The 17900-nt window shown below is 46.4% G+C and overlaps 1 protein-coding gene across 3 annotated transcripts in view; it reads left to right on the top strand.

Moving 5' to 3' along the window:
* Positions 1-17900, top strand: part of Sh3rf1 (SH3 domain containing ring finger 1) — a 158075-nt gene that overhangs the window by 128850 nt on the left and 11325 nt on the right. For 2 of the 3 annotated variants that reach the window (XM_050161831.1, XM_050161830.1), the window contains exons 7-10: positions 2007-2188; positions 3341-3511; positions 7648-7907; positions 9156-9514. In XM_050161831.1, the coding sequence (XP_050017788.1) occupies positions 2007-2188; positions 3341-3511; positions 7648-7907; positions 9156-9514 (972 nt within the window). Of the gene's footprint in view, positions 1-2006; positions 2189-3340; positions 3512-7647; positions 7908-9155; positions 9515-9835; positions 12055-17900 lie in introns of those variants that run through there. The other variant, XM_050161832.1, reaches the window with a different exon arrangement.

Below are 17900 nucleotides of genomic sequence, written 5' to 3' on the forward strand. Positions count from 1 at the left end.
CTTCTCTTTCAAAAACAAAGAGCGATGACTGTATTTGCTGAGACACCAGCTTCAGGTCTGGCCGTGTGAATACCCCCTTTTCTGCCGTCTCTCAATGCATAACTCTTCTTTCATAAGCTGCTACATTCGCTTACTGTTTTATAACAAGCTGTGACCCTTCATTATGTTTTATTAAAATGCAAAGTCTGTTTTTTATAAAATCAGGTCCATGTGAATTTTTTTTTTAATTTTTGCCTCTTTTCTAAGACATAATTTAGCCCGGTTGCTCTTTTTAAATTTTTTTAAATTATATTTTCTTGTTGAACACATGTCACCTTGCCTTCTGCCTTTCCATAACCACACTTTCTTGAGAATGGGTTTAGAAAGATTGGACTGACCATTGGGCCAATGAGGATTCCGTGGTTTCTCCATGTATTCCTCTGTGTGCAGTTAGACCCGACCCCTCTCACCCATCAAGCCTCTGACGTGGAGTTGTCCTTGAATAGCACAGAACACATTTTCTCACGATTTTGCCTGGATTATCTTTATTTTTCCCTGTTTTGTCATTGCAAGTAGGCCAGACAGCAAGAATACTTGATTCTCCGCTTAAAGGGTCAAGGCTCCGAACCTTAGAACACACAGTGCTGGCAGCACAGTGGACCTAACGCTGCCCAATGCTGCCCTGTTTGTGGGGACGAGCACCAAGCGACTTCTCCGTGACTCTGTGAACACCCTGTCCTGTCCAAGCTGACCCTCTGTAAGCAGTTCCACGCCTCATTTGCTGCTGCGCTCCACCGTCTGCTGCAGTGTGGGAAAGTCCTCCCCGAAAGCCGCGTTAGCAAAAACTTAAATATAACACAGTTACAGGTCTAGTCATGTGGGAATGTCTGGAATTGTGTACTTTAATAGATAGATAAGTGTTAATGGGATCGATTTTCATTTCAAAGATTTGTAATGCCGCGACTGGGAATCTGCTTTGAAATCACTGGATTTTCCTCAGTGGCGCCCTGATGTGCAGAAGCTGTTTATGCTTTCTAGGTGTTTCCTTTTGTCTCTCGGCTTCTCCCTTGGTTCAGTCTCTACCTCTAGTGTTTTAAGATTCAGGGAGGGTGAGGTAGGGGGTGCAGGCAGGCATTGTATGCCTGTTTTCCCAGGAGTTTCGGTGTACAGCCCCTGAAGAGTTAGCTGGGGTTTATAGATCAGAAGGTAACAATTGCTCCATTGATTTTCAAAGACAAGGATTCCTGTGGGCAGAACCCCATTAGACTGTGCCCAGAAAGGGCCCGGGCGGCTTTTCACTGGTGTCTGTGTTAACGATTACCAGCCTTGATAGTCCTAAATTTCAACAACTGGCAAAGTGAAGCAAAGGAAAAGCAAAGGTAGCAACAATAGCCTTGTGACTGTGGCTGGCCATTGTTTGCACTCCGGGGAGATCAGGCTTCAAAAGAACCGACTGCCGGAGCAATGGCTTAATACAGTGCAGCCAAATCGCTGTGTGTGCTGTATTTAAGTTTCAGGTTACAAAACCCATCATAAAATTAATTTTGGCCAACAACATGACATTATAGCAGCTCCCTTGAAAGGTATCTCAATTCTTGTCCAAATCTGCACTTAACCTTTTTTTAAATTTTTAATTCTTATTTATTTGATGTGTATGAATGTTTTGCCTACATATGTCTGTGCACGGCATGTGTGCCTGGGGCCAGCAGGAGCCAGAAAAAGGCGTTGGATCACATAGATCTCGAGTTACAGCTGGTTGTGAGCTGCCTTGTGGGTGCTGGGAATCAAACCTGGGTCCTCTAGAAGAGCAGCCCGTGAGCTCATCCCTTGAGCCATCTCTCCAGTCCCAGTCCTGTGCTCTCAGTGTGTTAGGAATCTTAAACTTTGAAGTCATTTAGTGAACGGATGCTGTTTTATGTGGATTTCGTTCTGTGGGGTTTTGACTCTTTTTCCCTTATACCTTCCACGGAAGAGATACATTAAATATGATTTGTGCCCTCCTCCCCATCCTTTTTTTTCTTTCTTAGACTATGAATCCTCCTCTTCCCCCACCTCCTCTCCTGGCTGCCACGGTCCTCCCATCCACACCGTCAGGCGCCTCTGCCGCCGCCGTTGCTGCTGCTGCTGCTGCTGCTGGAATGGGAGCCAGGCCTGTGGCGGGATCCACTGACCAGATTGCCCATTTACGGCCTCAGACTCGCCCCAGTGTGTAAGTGAGGTTGTCTTTTATTACTGTGTAAGCATTCGTGTCAAACAGAGCCCAAACAACACAGACCAAGAAACACGTGTCGTGTCTGAGATGAGCTGGTGGCGGGCTTAGAGCTCACCGAGTGGTTTGTATTCTGGAAACTTCTACCTGGTCGTGCATATAATTAGGAAGACACTTAGATAAAAGGAGCCTCACATGAGCATGGTAGATGGCTGTCCTGCTGAGAAAAGACCTTTCATGGTTTAGGGAGATTTCTGTTTCCCTTCTTTGTAGGTTGTCTGCATAGAGAACGGCTCTTTTTCTGTGCAGCTCCTGGGTGACCTTTTAGTCTTCATTTTCATTCCTTGCAGCAGGATCTTAAGGAGCAGGAAGGCATCGCACACACATCAGGTCTCCTTGCAGAGAGCATTTAGAAGACTGTAAATCCCCAGCAATGAGCGTCCAGAAAGGTCCAATTGCCCTGTGCGGTTTGCTGCCGACGGAAGGCTTCTGCTTTCTGTGAATCTGCACCTGGAGAGTTCAGAGAACACTGGCAGCTCTATCGGTCACTCGCCTGCCTGGCTTCTCTGTGTGGACAGGCACCTTGCTCTGGGCAGCTGTTTTGCGCTACGACTTAGACTTTCTGTTCCTTTGGCTTTTTCTAATACAATCAGCTTCATGGCTTGAGCTCAGAAACGCAGGTGTGCCTAAGCCTCTGGGTTCAGCGCGCAGAGAAGGCGCATACTGTGTTTCCCAGTGGGATTTTCTGCCGTGTCCCGTTCCCCCCTCCCCCACCCCCGGCTGGAGCTCGTTCCCAAGTCTAACAAGTGCCATTTAAAGAGCTCCGTTTCCCCACCGGGCCCCTAATCCACAGCACTAAGGTAGGACTCTTGGAAAGCACACTAACTCTGTCAGAGCACATGTGCACCGTTTGGTGAGCTAATCATTGCCGCGCCAGGAGGAGCGCTCTCAATCAGGAAGGCCTCTGCCCGCGGTTAACGTGCAGACAGCAAACCTCTTTCCATAGAGACTTCCCAGCGCCGCTTGCAGGTCAAGATTTTACTTCCTGTCTATTTCTGTATCAGATACTCAAAACTTATACCAAGCAAGAGTTTGGAGGTCTTAGGGTTTGTCTGTCAGCCTGAGATCTTTTTTTTTTCCCCCTTGTTCTAGGTATGTTGCTATATACCCCTACACTCCCCGGAAAGAAGACGAGCTTGAATTGAGAAAAGGGGAGATGTTTCTGGTATTTGAGCGTTGCCAGGATGGCTGGTTCAAAGGGACATCGATGCACACCAGCAAGATAGGTGTTTTCCCTGGCAACTATGTGGCTCCTGTCACAAGGTATGACGTTGGCTCCGTGGTTTTTCTGACTTCCAGATGGAGCCTCTTTGTTCCTCCCCAGGCTTTCAGCCTTTCCAGAACCCTGCTCACATAATTACCTGTTACCTAGCCAAAGTTTGTAAAAATCCATATCCATAGCTGCTAAAATTCCAACCAACACCAAGATTCTTAGCTCACTTTTCATGTGGATATGTGTTGAAATTATAGGTTTCTACCAACAAATGTGCTGGGGTGTAATCTCTTTGCTTTAATTTATATGTGAAAAGACTCAACGGTTCCATTTTCAGTGTTTTTCTACGAAAGAAATAAAAGGCATAGTATTTTAAATGAACAAAAGCTAAATTATTAATGCGTACCTGTCTGTGTGCTGTCTGCTCTATATACCAGACAGGTAGACTTCTAAACATTACATTATTGACTCTTGGTCTTTAATTCACTAATGTAATTGGTTTTTAATCATAAATGGGGAAACTGAGGCACAGGGAGACTAAATAACTCGCCTGAGATCACATGGTAAAGAAGTGCTCGAACCCACACTGGCTAGGTCTGCCTTTATTTCGTTAACTTATTAATTACTTTTGATTTCTGGCAATTACTCTTTGTAATGCAGCAGAAAATAAAAATTCCTTAAATATGACATAAGTGGACTTTAAATTAAGATAGTTTTGCTCCTCCAGAGTTATTTGTCAATACCTGGGCATATTTTTGAATCTTGCAACTGATGATACAGAGTACTGATGGCATTTAGTGGACGGAGGGGAGGGAGACTGTTGAATCCCTATATAGGATATGTTGAAATATGAGCGGCGGGGCTGCGTCCCCAACACCCCGGCCGCTTGCTAGCTCATGCCCGAAATAACAACATACAAACTGTATTCATTTAAGAACTGCTTGGCCCATGAACTCTAGCCCTTACAGGCTAATTCTTGCACCTGGACTAGCCCATTTCTAATGATGTGTGTAAGCACCCCAAGGTGCGCTTACCGGGAAGATTCTAGCCTGCTCGGAGGAGCTTCTTTGCGTGCATCTGCTCGGGAGAGCTGAGCATGGAGTCTCTGCTCCAGAGTGCAGAGTTGTCTGGTCTGTCCAGGAGCAGAGCAGAGTCTGCCCTCACTTCCTCTTCTGCCCAGCATCCTATTCTGTTTTCTCCTCCCATCTATGCTTTAACCTATGAGGGCCAGCCAAGCAGTTTCTTTATTGCTCAGCCAATGAAATCAACAGATTGATATATGACACTCCCACATCAGGGATAGCTCCTGCTATCCCTTCCGTTGTTGAGATAAAGTGTTCTGACCAAAAGTAAGTTAGTGGGGGAAGGTTTATTTTTTTTGCTCACAGCTTCAGGTTCTAGTTTATCCTTGAGGAAGGGCCAGGTAGGAACTTGAAGGCAGGCCTGATTGCTGCTCCACACAGCTTTACGCCAACCAGGGAGCTAACGTCACAGCCAGAGAAGTCGGGCAGGCACCATGGTGGATGCTGCTGGCTTAGCTATCTTTTCATTCAGTTCGGCATCACATGCCCAGGAGAACAGTCTGCCCACAGTGGTCTGGACCTCTGGTAAGAAAGGATAACCCCTTCCCCTCACATGTCCACAGGCCAGCTGGTCTAGGCAGTTCCTCACCTGAGGCTTCTCCTCTCCGATGCCTGTAGGCTGTATTGAGTTGATATTCAGAGCTAACCAAGATGCCCTCAGAAAGGAATAATGAGACCCAAGATGTCACTCAGTCTCAGAAACCCTAATGTGTAGATTGCACATGCACACAAACACACACACACACACACACACACATGTTAGCACAACTCTCCTTTAAAAAAAAAAGTGGTGTGCCTTCTGGCCATTGAGGAAAAGTAGCCTTGAAAGCTGGAAGAGATGACCTGTAATGAAATTAGCACTGGCCCAGATTTTGAGCACTGACTCTTAATAAGCAATCGAGGTCTAACTGTGTTAAATCATGCCTCCAACCTCCTGATTTTAAACAAATGGCTTAATGAACTGACATGTTTGTCAGCTGTTGGGCTTGATTTATAGGCTGGCCAGCAGCCTAATCAAATGAAAATCACCATTGTTGCAGATGGTGACAGAATGCTAGCTTGAATTTGCCTTGCAAATTTTGAATCAATATACATCTTCTTTTCTGTGCATGTTAAAATAATACATTCGGGATCTTACACATCCAGAAAATGGCAACCAGAACCTTCCTGGTGCAAATATTTATGTTCATATGTATTTGTATATGTGCTTCTACATAGAGAATACAATACGCAATTAGTAAAGAAGGAAATTAACAAAAGGTCACACTTTTACAAGATTCAAAAACAAGTTGTTAAAAGGCTGTGCACACTTAACTCCGGAGAAAGACTTGCTGATGGCAGATGCTCTGTAACTCACCACTGTGGAAGGATAATCTTGATAATGAAGTATTAATTGTAGATTAATTATAAAGTCGCTATGCCCAGAATATGCCCAGAACTCATTTAAATGAGTTGAGACTATTTGGAAATATACATTATACAAACCTTCTCCATACTTGGTTAAACTCAACTAATAGGTAATATTTAGAACTGACTATATTGCTGTTGCTGAGAAGATTATGAGTGGGCGGGAGGGAAGCCTTGTGTCCTGGCCTGGATGCCGAAGCATCTTCTGTGGGAAGTGGGTGTCTGCAGAAGAGCAGGGGGTGTGCACCAGACAGGGCTTTTCCTGCATGGACGAATGGTGGCTCTGTGACTGTGCACAGAGATCAGGCTGGCACAAACCCCAGCATGGATGGGCGGGGCTAGGGGCTCAGGACTCCCAGCCCTACCTGAGGTGCTCTTGGCAATTGATGGCTGCCAGGAGAGGGAGAGCCGGTGTTTTTCAGGGGTGTGGCCCCTGAGAGACTGTCCATGCTTCTGGAGATGGTCCTGCACCATGCTTATGATGGGAACACCAAGTGGATTCGGTGGATTTAAACAAACCAGAACCCAAACCAACAGCAGCACATGACAGAAACACAAGTGCTCATGTACACGCTGATGTACATACATACACATCACACATACACACACACCATACACACACATGCACTCATCTCCACACATACACTATACACAGAGACACAGACATTTCCCATCTACAGGAAAGAACTTGAACTTTAGACGTTGCTTCTTGAAATGATTGGATCTTGAACTTGAGATTTGTGATACATAAGGGCCATTCCAATTATGTATATAGTGGTGTGTGTGTGTGTAGTGTATGTGTGTATACACATCAGTGTATGTGTGTGGTGTATGTAGTATATGTGTTGTGTGTGTGTACACCAGTGTATGTGTGTATGTATGTGTGTGTGGTGTGTTTAATGTGCAGTGTGTGTGTATGTGTGTGTAGTGTGTGTGTATACCTCAGTGTTTTTGTGTGTGTGGTGTATATGGTGTGTGTTGTGTGTGTATGTATACAACAGTGTGTGTATGTATGTGTGTCTGTCTGTGTAGTGTGTGTGGTGTGTGTATGTGTACAGCAGTGTATGTGTGTATGTTATGTGTGTATGTGTGCATCAGTATATGTATGTATGTATGTGTGTCTATGTATATAGTGTGTGTGTACTTCAGTGTATTTGTATGTGTGTTGTGTGTGTATGTGTACAGCAGTGTACGTGTGTATGTATGTGTGTCTGTGTGCGTAGTGTGTGGTATGTTTAGTGTGTGGTGTGTGTGTATGTGTACGTCAGTGTATGTATGTACATCAGTGTGTACATGGACACTTGTGTTCTATGTTAGAGGCAAGTTGAGAAAGTCAAAGCAGGAACAGCTTGATGCAAATGGTGGGTCTTGGCTCAAGGGGAAGCAGGAAAATTCAGGGCTTTAAAATTCAGTGGAGCTGAGTGGCCACCAAGTGAGAAGCTGACCCTGGTCATTGTATTCTTAGGCAGAGTATGACGTGTAGTTTGGTGATTCAGAGTAATTCCAAGACCATTCTCTGTCTCTCGGGGCTGTCATTTCCTTGAATATGCTGTTCTTAAAACCTTGTAAAAATAATTTCATTCATTTTATGAAATGTTCTGACGTTAGACGTTAGAGCGCTGACTCATCTTTCCTGCCTTGTTCTCTGCCTCCCACTTTGCTGATGGACCGTTTTCTATCTGCTTCTATCTTGGCAGGGCGGTGACAAATGCCTCCCAAGCTAAAGTCCCTATGTCTACTGCGGGTCAGGCCAGTCGGGGGGTGACTATGGTCAGTCCTTCTACTGCAGGAGGGCCTCCCCAGAAGCTCCAAGGCAACGGTGTGGCTGGGAATCCCAGCGTTGTCCCCACGGCTGTGGTGTCAGCAGCTCACATCCAGACGAGTCCTCAGGCGAAGGTTCTGCTCCACATGACGGGGCAGATGACAGTCAACCAGGCTCGCAATGCCGTGAGGACAGGTAAGAGGGAAATGGGGCTGGACCGCAAGAGGTCACTTGATATGACAGGTGTTGAGAAAAAAAAGGTAGGAATTTAAAATCATTGCTGCCATTGAGCAACAGAAACTAGCAAACCTTGTCACCAGCCCATCTTTGTCACTGTGACAGATACCCAGGGCAGAAATAACCGAAGAGTAGGGGATGTTTCAGTGGCTGCCAGACCCTGTCACTGAAGATCCATGCTGAAGCAGAACACAATGCAAGAGGGTTTGGTGGGGCAGGGAGGCCACCTTTGTGTTGGCAGGAAAGGACCAGGGCAAATATACCTTTCCAAGTAAGCCTCAGTGACGGACATACTTATTCTAACCCCGCCTACCTCCGAGTGGCCCATTGATGAGGCTAGTGCCTTATAAGCGAGCCATCTCTCAGTACCATCAGCTTCTGACCAAGCCTTCAACACAGGAGACCTTTCAAGGGGCATCTTACGTCTAAACCATACCAGGCATTTTTTTTAATTGTTTGCTTGGGCTAAGCACACCCTGCACATTAGTTCAAAATGGATAAATCTAAATTCTAAGAAGAAGTAGGCGGACTCTAAGAATGCAAATCATGCGGCCCCTGAAGCATGACTTTTGTGCTCAATATCTTGTCTCCAATCTCACGGTTCCCAGCCATGTGACTGCCGTGTGATTCTCTGCTAAGCCATGTGCTGGTTATTTCTGATGAACTTAGTCACAAGTCTATTTTCGACTCAGTGGGCATCCGAGTGCCATTCTCAGTTCCGTAGCATTGAAAATCTCCCGAGAGTCTTGGGTCACAATAGTGGAGTAAACTAAGTACACGTGAATTCCTTCAGAAAGGACATACAAAAAAAATGGCTAGTAAATAAAAAGAGAGAGAGAGGAGAATGTGTAATAAGGCAAGCACTTAAGACTAGTGTTTAGTTTGTTGCCATGGAGAGCCATCGGAAACTGGCTCGGTGTCTCATGCTGCTGAGAATGATTGTTCATAACTGAAGGGCCTCGGGGGTGGTGATGACATATCTCCTAAGTCCTCAACAGTCTCAACCGCTCACCTGGAAGGAAAGTATTATCTAGGGATCCAGCTAAGACCTAAGTGTGCTAAGCTATTTCACATCCACTCTTTATGGCAATAAATGGCCGTAGCTGCCTCTCATTACGGTCCGACACAGTGAAATGACTCACGCTTTGGTTAGCGGTGCTTATTCAGCTGTTGACCTTTTCTGTGTTCCTTTCTGTCTCCCATCAGTTGCAGCACATAACCAGGAGCGCCCCACAGCAGCAGTGACACCCATCCAGGTCCAGAATGCCGCCTGCCTCGGTCCTGCATCCGTGGGCCTGCCCCATCATTCCCTGGCCTCTCAACCCCTGCCTCCCATGGTGGGTCCTGCTGCCCATGTTGCTGCTATCGGCATCAATCGAACGAATACTTCCCTGGCCTGCGCTGCGGGCGCCTCTCTAGCCTCCCCAAACATGACCGCTGCCGCTTTGGAGACCGAGCCCAGTGGTCGGACAGTGACCGTCCTCCCTGGACTCCCCACGTCTCCCGACAGTGTTGCAGCAGCGTGCGGGAACAGTTCAGCTGTGAAACCAGACAAGGACAGTAAGGTGAGAGTCCCTCTTTCTCTGTTCTGTTAGGTTGCGCAGTTTCTCGTCCAATGGCCGGACCCTTTGTTGCACAGTGCGTCACGACTTTCCATGGGCAAGTTCATGTGCCAAGAATACAGTGGTGCGGATACCCAGCTATTACCCCAACCTTATAGATAGACCTTGTCCTTCTCAACATTTTGATACCCTCAAGTTGCCAGGCAACCTGCTGGGTACTAGGGAGACCACAGTGAGCAGGAGTTAGTTGCAGCTTGCAGCCTGCTGCCTCGAGGTGGAATTTCTCCTCTTCCGCTCACTCTCCCATCATTCTGTTATCCTCAGATTTCCACGTTCCGTGTTCTTGCCTGTTGACAGCTCCTTATTTAAAAGTGTTTTCATCGATGAGAGGTTGGAAACTGTCCATCGAAACTCTTATTTGCAGACCCGGAGAGGTGGCGCAGCAGTTTGCAGCGGAAGAGCATGGCTATGCTTACATAGGACCCAAGTGCAGTTCCCAATGTTCCCAGCAGGCGGTTCGCAGCTGCCCGTTGTGGGTCTCTGATACTCTCTTCCGGCCTCTCTCGGCATTGCACTTCTGTGCACAAGTATGCACACACAACGAAAAATAAATTTCAACATTTTTAAAGTTATTTGCAAATGTATTGTAGCTATAGTACTTTTAACCGTAAGTCAGCAGGGTTCCTTGTGAGATAGGGGGAAATGAGGAAGTAATCTCTCCTTTGGGACTTGGCTTCAAATAAATACAGTGGGAAACTGTTTTGAAAGATTCCTCTGTGGTTGTGGGAGACAGGGAGTTGAAGCAAGAGAATAAAATTGATAGTGCTTCGTCCTTCGTCGTGGATCAAGTCCGGATGGTTGTGCCTCAGCTTTGCCTTCTTGCTCAGAATTCCATGCGTTTCCCATAAAGCCCTGGAGCAGGGCTCTGGGCCACCTGGCTCAGTGGTAATGTACGTCGCTCTACTTAAGCGGCTCGAAGAGCCTGTAAATAGAACTTTATAAGGAAATAAACTTTATAGCCTGCTGACAAGTTAATATTTAATTAACTATTAACATGAACTTTAGAAAAGATCAGTATCTGCTCAGTGTTTATAATTAACCATGTTAGACTAGCGCCCAAACTGACGTGTCCAACTTGGGATTTTCAAAGAAGCCTTTTAATAATTCGAACTTGGGCACAGTGAACTCAGTCACTGAGGACAGAGGCGCTTAGGCCCATTAATAGAATTCATTGACAGGTCCCTGTGGTGGACATCATAATGGCCCTTGAAGATGTCCTCCTCCTGGTCCCCGAATCCACTCTGACTATTTCCTTACTAGCAAAAAGGACTTTGCAGATGGAAATAAATGAGGACTTTGGGGTGGACCCAATGTTCGATATAGGAATCTTCTTGTAAGGGGACAGGTGGGTCAGGGAACTTGAGATAGAGGCGGGTGGTATGACATCAGAACTGCAACTCACACCATAGGACGCAGGAGGCTTCCAGGAGGTAGAAGGCCAAGAAACAGAGACCCGGAAGCAGGTTCTCCCCTCTCTTTGTCGACATGGGAGGTCTCCCTGCAACGTCTGGATTTCAGGATCTGGTTTTTCTTTTCTCCCAAAGTTTGCAGGAATTTGTTTCAGTGGTCACTCGAGTCCGACATTGTCATCCCTTTGACTGCCCATCAGTGAAAAATGGCCATCGACCTCTCTCTTCTGGGACGTACCAGTGATTCCAAGTGCCCATCTCCAGATGATTTTCTTGCCCCCTGCAGTCAATTCTTAGCTTAGAGGAAGCTCATCAAGCATACGTCTGTTTCCCCATGCCCTTCCTTCATCTTAAGACCCTTAGAAATCACTGTCTTATCCAATGCCCTGAAGTATTTCCAGAATTGAAACTGTACTCTCTTAGGCTCTTATGTATTCCTCTTGAAATAGGAATTTCAACTTTCCCTTCTTAAACCTGCTCCAGATTCACTGTAGACGCTTCTGGCAGCATTAATTCCGTAATTCCATGATTAGCATCACTTACACAATCATGGCTGCTCAGGACTGCGGCCACACTTGGCCCGCTGTGTCATATCGCGAGAGATGTCATCAGGTGCCCCTCTGAGATCCAACTGTTGCTCCATCATGTCTGCTGTTGTTTATTGGTAGTGAAGTCTTCTGGAAGGGTCTCCTCCTTAGAGTCTCATTTCCGCCTGTCAGCGCTTCTAAACCTTTTCTTTAATGCCATCCAAGAATCGCCCAGATGGTCTGCAACTTGCCTTAGAGCAGCCATCAAGGCCCATTAGAAAAACCTGCTGGTCAAGAAATAGAATCTTTAGCCTGCTTGGAGCTCTAAGTTTCTGGGTGGGTCAAGGGGCCAAGCCCAGAAAGGAGGGACCACCGCTAGGAAGGCAGGCTCTCCTTAAGTCATGATAAAGAGTTAGATGGAATAATCGTTCCTTTCGTGAAATGCTGGGCTCTTCCTTCCTAGAATCCCTGTTCTCAGGGCAGTCCCTACAGTCTGTAGTGAGGTTGCTAGGGGGTTAGGCTAGGTCATGTCACCCTCTCTGACTCTCAAAGGTTTTCCTTTCTTCCTTCTTTCCTTCCTTCTTTCCTTCTTTCCTTCCTTCCTTCCTTCCTTCCTTCCTTCCTTCCTTCCTTCCTTCCTTCCTTCCTTCCTTCCTTCCTTCCTTCCTTCCTTCCTTCTCTTTCCAAGCATGCTCTCTCTGATTCTTCAGACGTCCTTACCCTTTCTCTAAAGCGTTTCTCCTTGTCTTGTAGCTATGGGTCCAATGTCTCTGACTTGCAAGCCCGCTATCTCAGAGGCGTGGCTTTTTCCCTTCTCTCATCCAGGGAGCTGCTGCAGCTCCCCGATTCCATCTGCCTAGTTTTCCTTTAATCTCTAATATAGTTGTCTTCAGGCATCTGTTAAGCCAATTCTTAAATCCTTTTATTAATGAAACTAAGAACCCCAAGAGGGGAAACCGATTTCCCTGGTGTCATCTGGCGACCACAGAGACTCCCCCTGCGCCCCAAAACAAACAAACAAAAAACTTCTGGTAACGCCTCATCTTCTTTTTGAAAATTGGAGCCAAACATAGCCATCTTTCCCTTTTGAACTGACCCTGATTCCAGAGTCACCCGAATTGGTTTCTATCTCAGCAGTTAATTTTCTCCGTGTGTGGAGATGAATCTATTCGGATCTCTTCCATTCCTCCATTCCGAGGCTTGTGCTTCTCTTCCGGCATGCACGTTACCCTCCCCTCTCTTCCTCCTAGCTAAGAGCCACTGTTTTCTTTTTCCTTAGGATTTCGAAAAGTTTAAATTCATTCGGAGTTCGAGCCTCCTTGCATCGCTATGGGCCACGCTATGCTCTTTGTGGCTGGCCTTTTTGTACGTGGCCTTTAAGAGATTTTGAGCCCATTATGCCACACCTTGGGGGCTCACACCAGGACCTCTTAGAGGTCTCCATTTTCATCTCAGGATAATTTGCAATTGTAGAATTTCGTGTTCCTCTTCCAGCCGTCTCCCTTTTGAACTTCAGGCTATGCATGTGTTTTCTTTAAACTTTTAAAATCAGTTCTTTTCAACTTTATCACGAGCTTCTCTGGGGGAACACTTTTTTCTACGTCCTCCAAATTTCTGCCTCTCTCCTCCTGTCCGGTTTCTTCTTAAAAGTCGTTCCCCACCCCCAGTTGCAATTGCTTTCTGTGGGTTGATCTATAGGGGAGTCAAGGGTCAGAATGGGAGATGGAGATGGAAGTTTGGGTTGACACTTGGGCAGAACTCTGAGTATTTGTAGTGTGGCGTCTGTTCTCTGTTCATCTCTTCCTTGTCACTCTGTGTCAACACCAAACACCAGGGCAGTGTGGGAGGTGTCTTAAATGATGGCTTGGCATGCCTGCTGCCCGGGAGAGGGTATAGCTCTCTGGACCTAGGTTATCAGTGGGCTGCCACCGGTGCCCCGCCATGTGAATTGCATTCATGTGTTCTTCCGGGTCTACTTGCACTCCCTTAACTGGGGCCATTCCTTTGACTGGTTATTTATCTGGGAGTCCTCTGCCTCCAAAATCACAAGGAAACAAGATGTCATATTTTCTTCTGGGGCCAAAACCCTGGCCAGCTTTGATTTATTTTTTACTTTATTTGAGGATAAATTCCTGATTCTATTTGTAACTATTATTTCTTGGGTTTCAGCTATCTTCAGTTTTCAGTGATGAGACGATGCACAGCCATTCCCAGCCTGTGTGCTGAGGCTTCTAACTTAGGTCCCCCTGTCCACACAGCAAGAACTCTCACCAACTGAGCCACCACTTAGTGCCTCGGATTCCTCATGCCCCTAGATCCTCGCGATTGTGTCCCTGAGAGAGACCTCAGGCTTCCTGACCCACACTTAGGTTTGAAGGCCTTTCCTGTAACCCTCACATAGAAGATCCTGTCCCTCTCGTCTTCTCCTCTGTTCTCTTTCCTGGCTGTTTTCTTTGTTCGGATGATTTCCATTCTTTCCAGGCCTGTTTTGCTGTCAAAAACAAACTTGTCTGCGTTTTTTGTTATGCAACTTTCTTAGGGATCTATAAATGACCACATCTACCGTCGCTGCTCTTGCTGAGTGCTGGGATCCAGACCTGGTCTTCAGAATGCCTGCTTGTACAGAGTTCAGCAGGGAGCTGTGGGGTGGGGTGGGGGCAGAGAGAGAGAGAGAGAAAGAGAGAGAGAGAGAGAGAGAGAGAGAGAGAGAGAGAGAGAGAGAGAGAGAGACTGTTTGCTCTTAGCGGTCTGCAGAGTAGAATCTCATTTCCACCCCTTGCTAGCATTGTGATTTTAGGCAGGCTTTCAGAGCTTCAGGCAACAGGAATAATTAATTCCTACCTCATCAGGTTGCCGTGAAGACTAAATATGGAAATCCCCTGATAGCATTTAACGAGACTCTTAAAATGGGTGGTGTTTAATCATCCCTAGAATTTTGGGAAGTCTCCTTCAAGAAGCCCCACCACGTCCCCCACTACACTCCAGACTCATCCCTTCCCCCGTTGGGTTCTTGGGCAGAGGTCTCGGCCTCTTAGACAGCCATCCTTGTCGCTGTCAGACACAAACTTTCCTAGACACATCACTGTCCCCGAGCTGAGCACGTTGCCAGCTTCATGTTGGACACTCAGACATATTTTTGCATGAAGTCTGAAAGATTATTTGGAACCACATGGCTAAATTCTCTTTGAGTTTCCATTCTGAGGACCATGAGTCTTGCATATTAGAAAACTGGTATAAAAAATATGGTATGTAATGTTGATCCATGTGCCCAGGAAGACTTGGTAATTTCTCTATGTACCTTGAAAGGAAGGAAGAAAGGAAGGGAAGGAGGGAGGGAGGGAGGGAAGGAGGAAGGGAGGGAGGGAGGGAGACAAGGAAGGTACGAAAGGGGGCAGACATGTGGTTAATTTTGAGTTGTTTAAAACATTTATTATTTTGCTTCTGCAAGAGCCCAGATTTAATGTTTCCTATACTGTATTCATCTTTTATTATATATCTAGTAGTATGAATTAAATGAGTGGTTGGATCTCTGTTTCGTCTGTGCCTCCCGCCTCCACCGCCTCACCCACCCCACACATCACTGTGTGTTAGGGATTCACCCAACACTTCTCACGTGTCAGGAAAGTGCCTTATTGAGTTCTGTGAGTTTCTATGCATTGGCATGTGTATTTCTGTGTGTGTGTTCAGGTGCGTGTGTGTGTGCTAATGTGTAAAGGTGAAGGACAGACATCAGTCTCCAGTGTTGGTCCTCAAGAGACATCCATCTTGCTTTTCTTATTTTTGAGATAAAATCTCTGGATCTCATCGGCACAGACCTTGATGATTGACGAGGTTGACCCTCAGCTTCTGAGAGCCAACTGTCTTCACCTTCCCAGACCGAGTGGCCCAGGCTCTTACAGAAGTTCTGAGGACTGCTCTCAGATTCTCCTGCCTGTGTGAGCAGTGCCTTACTGACTGAGCCATTTTCCCATGGCTCAGTTTTTGTTTTGAGGCTCAGTTTGAACAGGCTAGCCTCCTACTGGGGATCTTCCAAGTAGCTGGGATCTTAGGAGTGCATCACCAAATTCTGCTGGAAAATATTTCAAATATCAAAGTAACTCTGGTTGTCAACTGATTGGCTTTGGATCCAGATAGGTTTTTTTTTGTTTTTTTTTTTGTTTTTTTTTTTTTTTTTTTTTTACACAGGTTACATCAATTCTGAAATGATGCTTAAAACATCATTTCATTCTGGGAATGGCTCCTAGGAAAACCTCCCAGAAGATGAGTTATCAAGGTTCCTCAGAGAAGATATGCCCTGTTTTTCATATAGGCTAACGCTATTTCTTCTAGATCATTTTACAAAAGAATAGACTATTAATTCTCCCATGTTTTTATTTGTGCTGTTGGATTTTGAAATAAACAAAGGTGCCCTTGGCTAGTAAGAGTGTCTGAACTTGCAGAGTTATTTCTCTCAAGTGGCACATTTTTCTTCTAAATCAGCCCTGGAATATAAATAGTACCGCTCCTCATCTTTCCTGTGTTGGCACCCCCACCCCCCCTACCTTCTGCACCCCACCACGGTCCCTAATCCTCTGCCTTCTGCTCCATGGGAAGTCAGCCTTGGTTGATGATGATAATGCATCCCTTAGAAGTCATTAAAGCAAGCTGTGTTTAATCATTTTCAATGAACCAAGTCATCTTTCTCCTTAATCACTTTAGAAGCTGCTCCCCGAGCGCAAGTCCCTTATCTGATAGTCTTCTGAGTGCCCAGATCTGAGCTCTTAAAGCAGCATTTTTAGCTGTGGCTTGCTGGGGTTGTCATTGATCAATAGATTTGATGCTCTCAGCCAATCTGTGGGGTCCGGGGGATTAGCACGAGAGGAATAGCTGGATGCTGCCTGCATCTGGCAACCTTAGAAGGCGAAGCTACCAGACATCTTGCTCTTTCCCAGTGCAGAGTCCCCACAAAGTAGCGTTGTCACAGAATTGGCGGTCAGGCTGCTTCACTGACCATTGTTTTATTTCCTCTGGATTTGGGAAACCCAAACCATCCTGCCCTGACGCTCCATTACTGTTCTCCATTTCTTCTTTTCCTCTTACTCTCTTGCAATATTTTCCTGGGCCTCTCCACTTCAGGGGCGCCCTACCCTGTCCCAGGCAATGAGTGAGATACAGCAGTATGCACGGTAATGTCACTATACCCAAGCTAAATGTGGGGGGTCATTTACTGGAACGTGCATGGTTGATCTTCAGAAAAATGGGACGTCCAATAAGAGAATGAAGCGAAACCCAATGAGATGAGTTGAGACCCGATGAGAAATTCAAAAGGCTGTCCCTCCACTGGCTCTGCTGTCTGTAGCCCAGGCCAAGAAGGCAGGGAGATAAATGACTCTAATGCCCACTCCTAGCCCCTCCCTCCCCCCCCCACACTTTGCTTTTCCTGCTTCTAGCCCATTGAAGGGCCACACACTCTGAAGTGTGTTTCTAACTGGAGACCGTGTGTGATGTCTCAGGATCTTTGCCCATCATCAGATAAGTGGCTGCTCTGGGCTCCTCCTTTTTTTCTGCTATTCTGTCTCTAGTGGAATTGTGTTACTGTAGAGAGAGAGATTCATCCCCCAAGGGGATTTGTATTGAGTGTGACTGACTCAGAGTGCCCAGAACTCCTCAGTGTTCTACCTTCTTTTGAGCCCTCATGCCGTGTTGCTGTGAGTGGGCTTTAGTTCACTTGTGCGAAACTAGCGTCATTTTCAGGCAGTGTCGCTATTCAGAGGACTTAATTGCATCGTTGACATCTTGGTAAAACAATTTCAGAGATCTGACAGTGACAGTGTTAAACCCGGTGTGACTGGAGAGGGTCGTGGCAGATTCTGAGAATAAAGTAGTTAGCTCAACATCTGGCTTTCTTTGGAGAGCAAAGAAAGGAGAGTGGCAAGAGACAGATTCGGAGTATGGTCTTTGGAGAATGAGGCTGTTGTGGGGTGGGGGCTTTATTTGTGCATTTGCTTGCAAGACAACCAGAAAGAAAGGGGAAGGAAGGAGGGAAGGAAGGAAGGAAGGGAGGGAGGGAGGGAGGGAGGGAGGGAGGGAAGGAAGGAGGGAAGGAAGGAAGGAAGGAAGGAAGGAAGGAAGGAAGGAAGGAAGGAAGGAAGGAAGGAAGGAAGGAAGGAAGGAAGGAAGGAAAGGCATGAAGACGCTGTAGTGCCGAGGCTGTCCTCAGACTTTGGTGGTCTGGTTTCAGGGTTTGCCATCAAGGAAGGGCTTTCACAGTGCAAATGCTTTGGCTTCTGTCACCGCGGCTGCTTGAGTTTAATCAAGGTGGTGATGTGTAAGAAGTGCTCCAGCCCTTGCGTCTGACCGGGGCACCGTTCCGGAGGATGATAAGGCTCAAGCGTGTTGATGTGGACGCCGAGT

Source organism: Alexandromys fortis, unplaced genomic scaffold, assembly GCF_014885135.2.
Source record: "Alexandromys fortis isolate MF-2015 unplaced genomic scaffold, M_Fortis_MF-2015_v1.1 scaffold_137, whole genome shotgun sequence".
NCBI classification, from domain to species: Eukaryota; Metazoa; Chordata; class Mammalia; order Rodentia; family Cricetidae; genus Alexandromys; species Alexandromys fortis.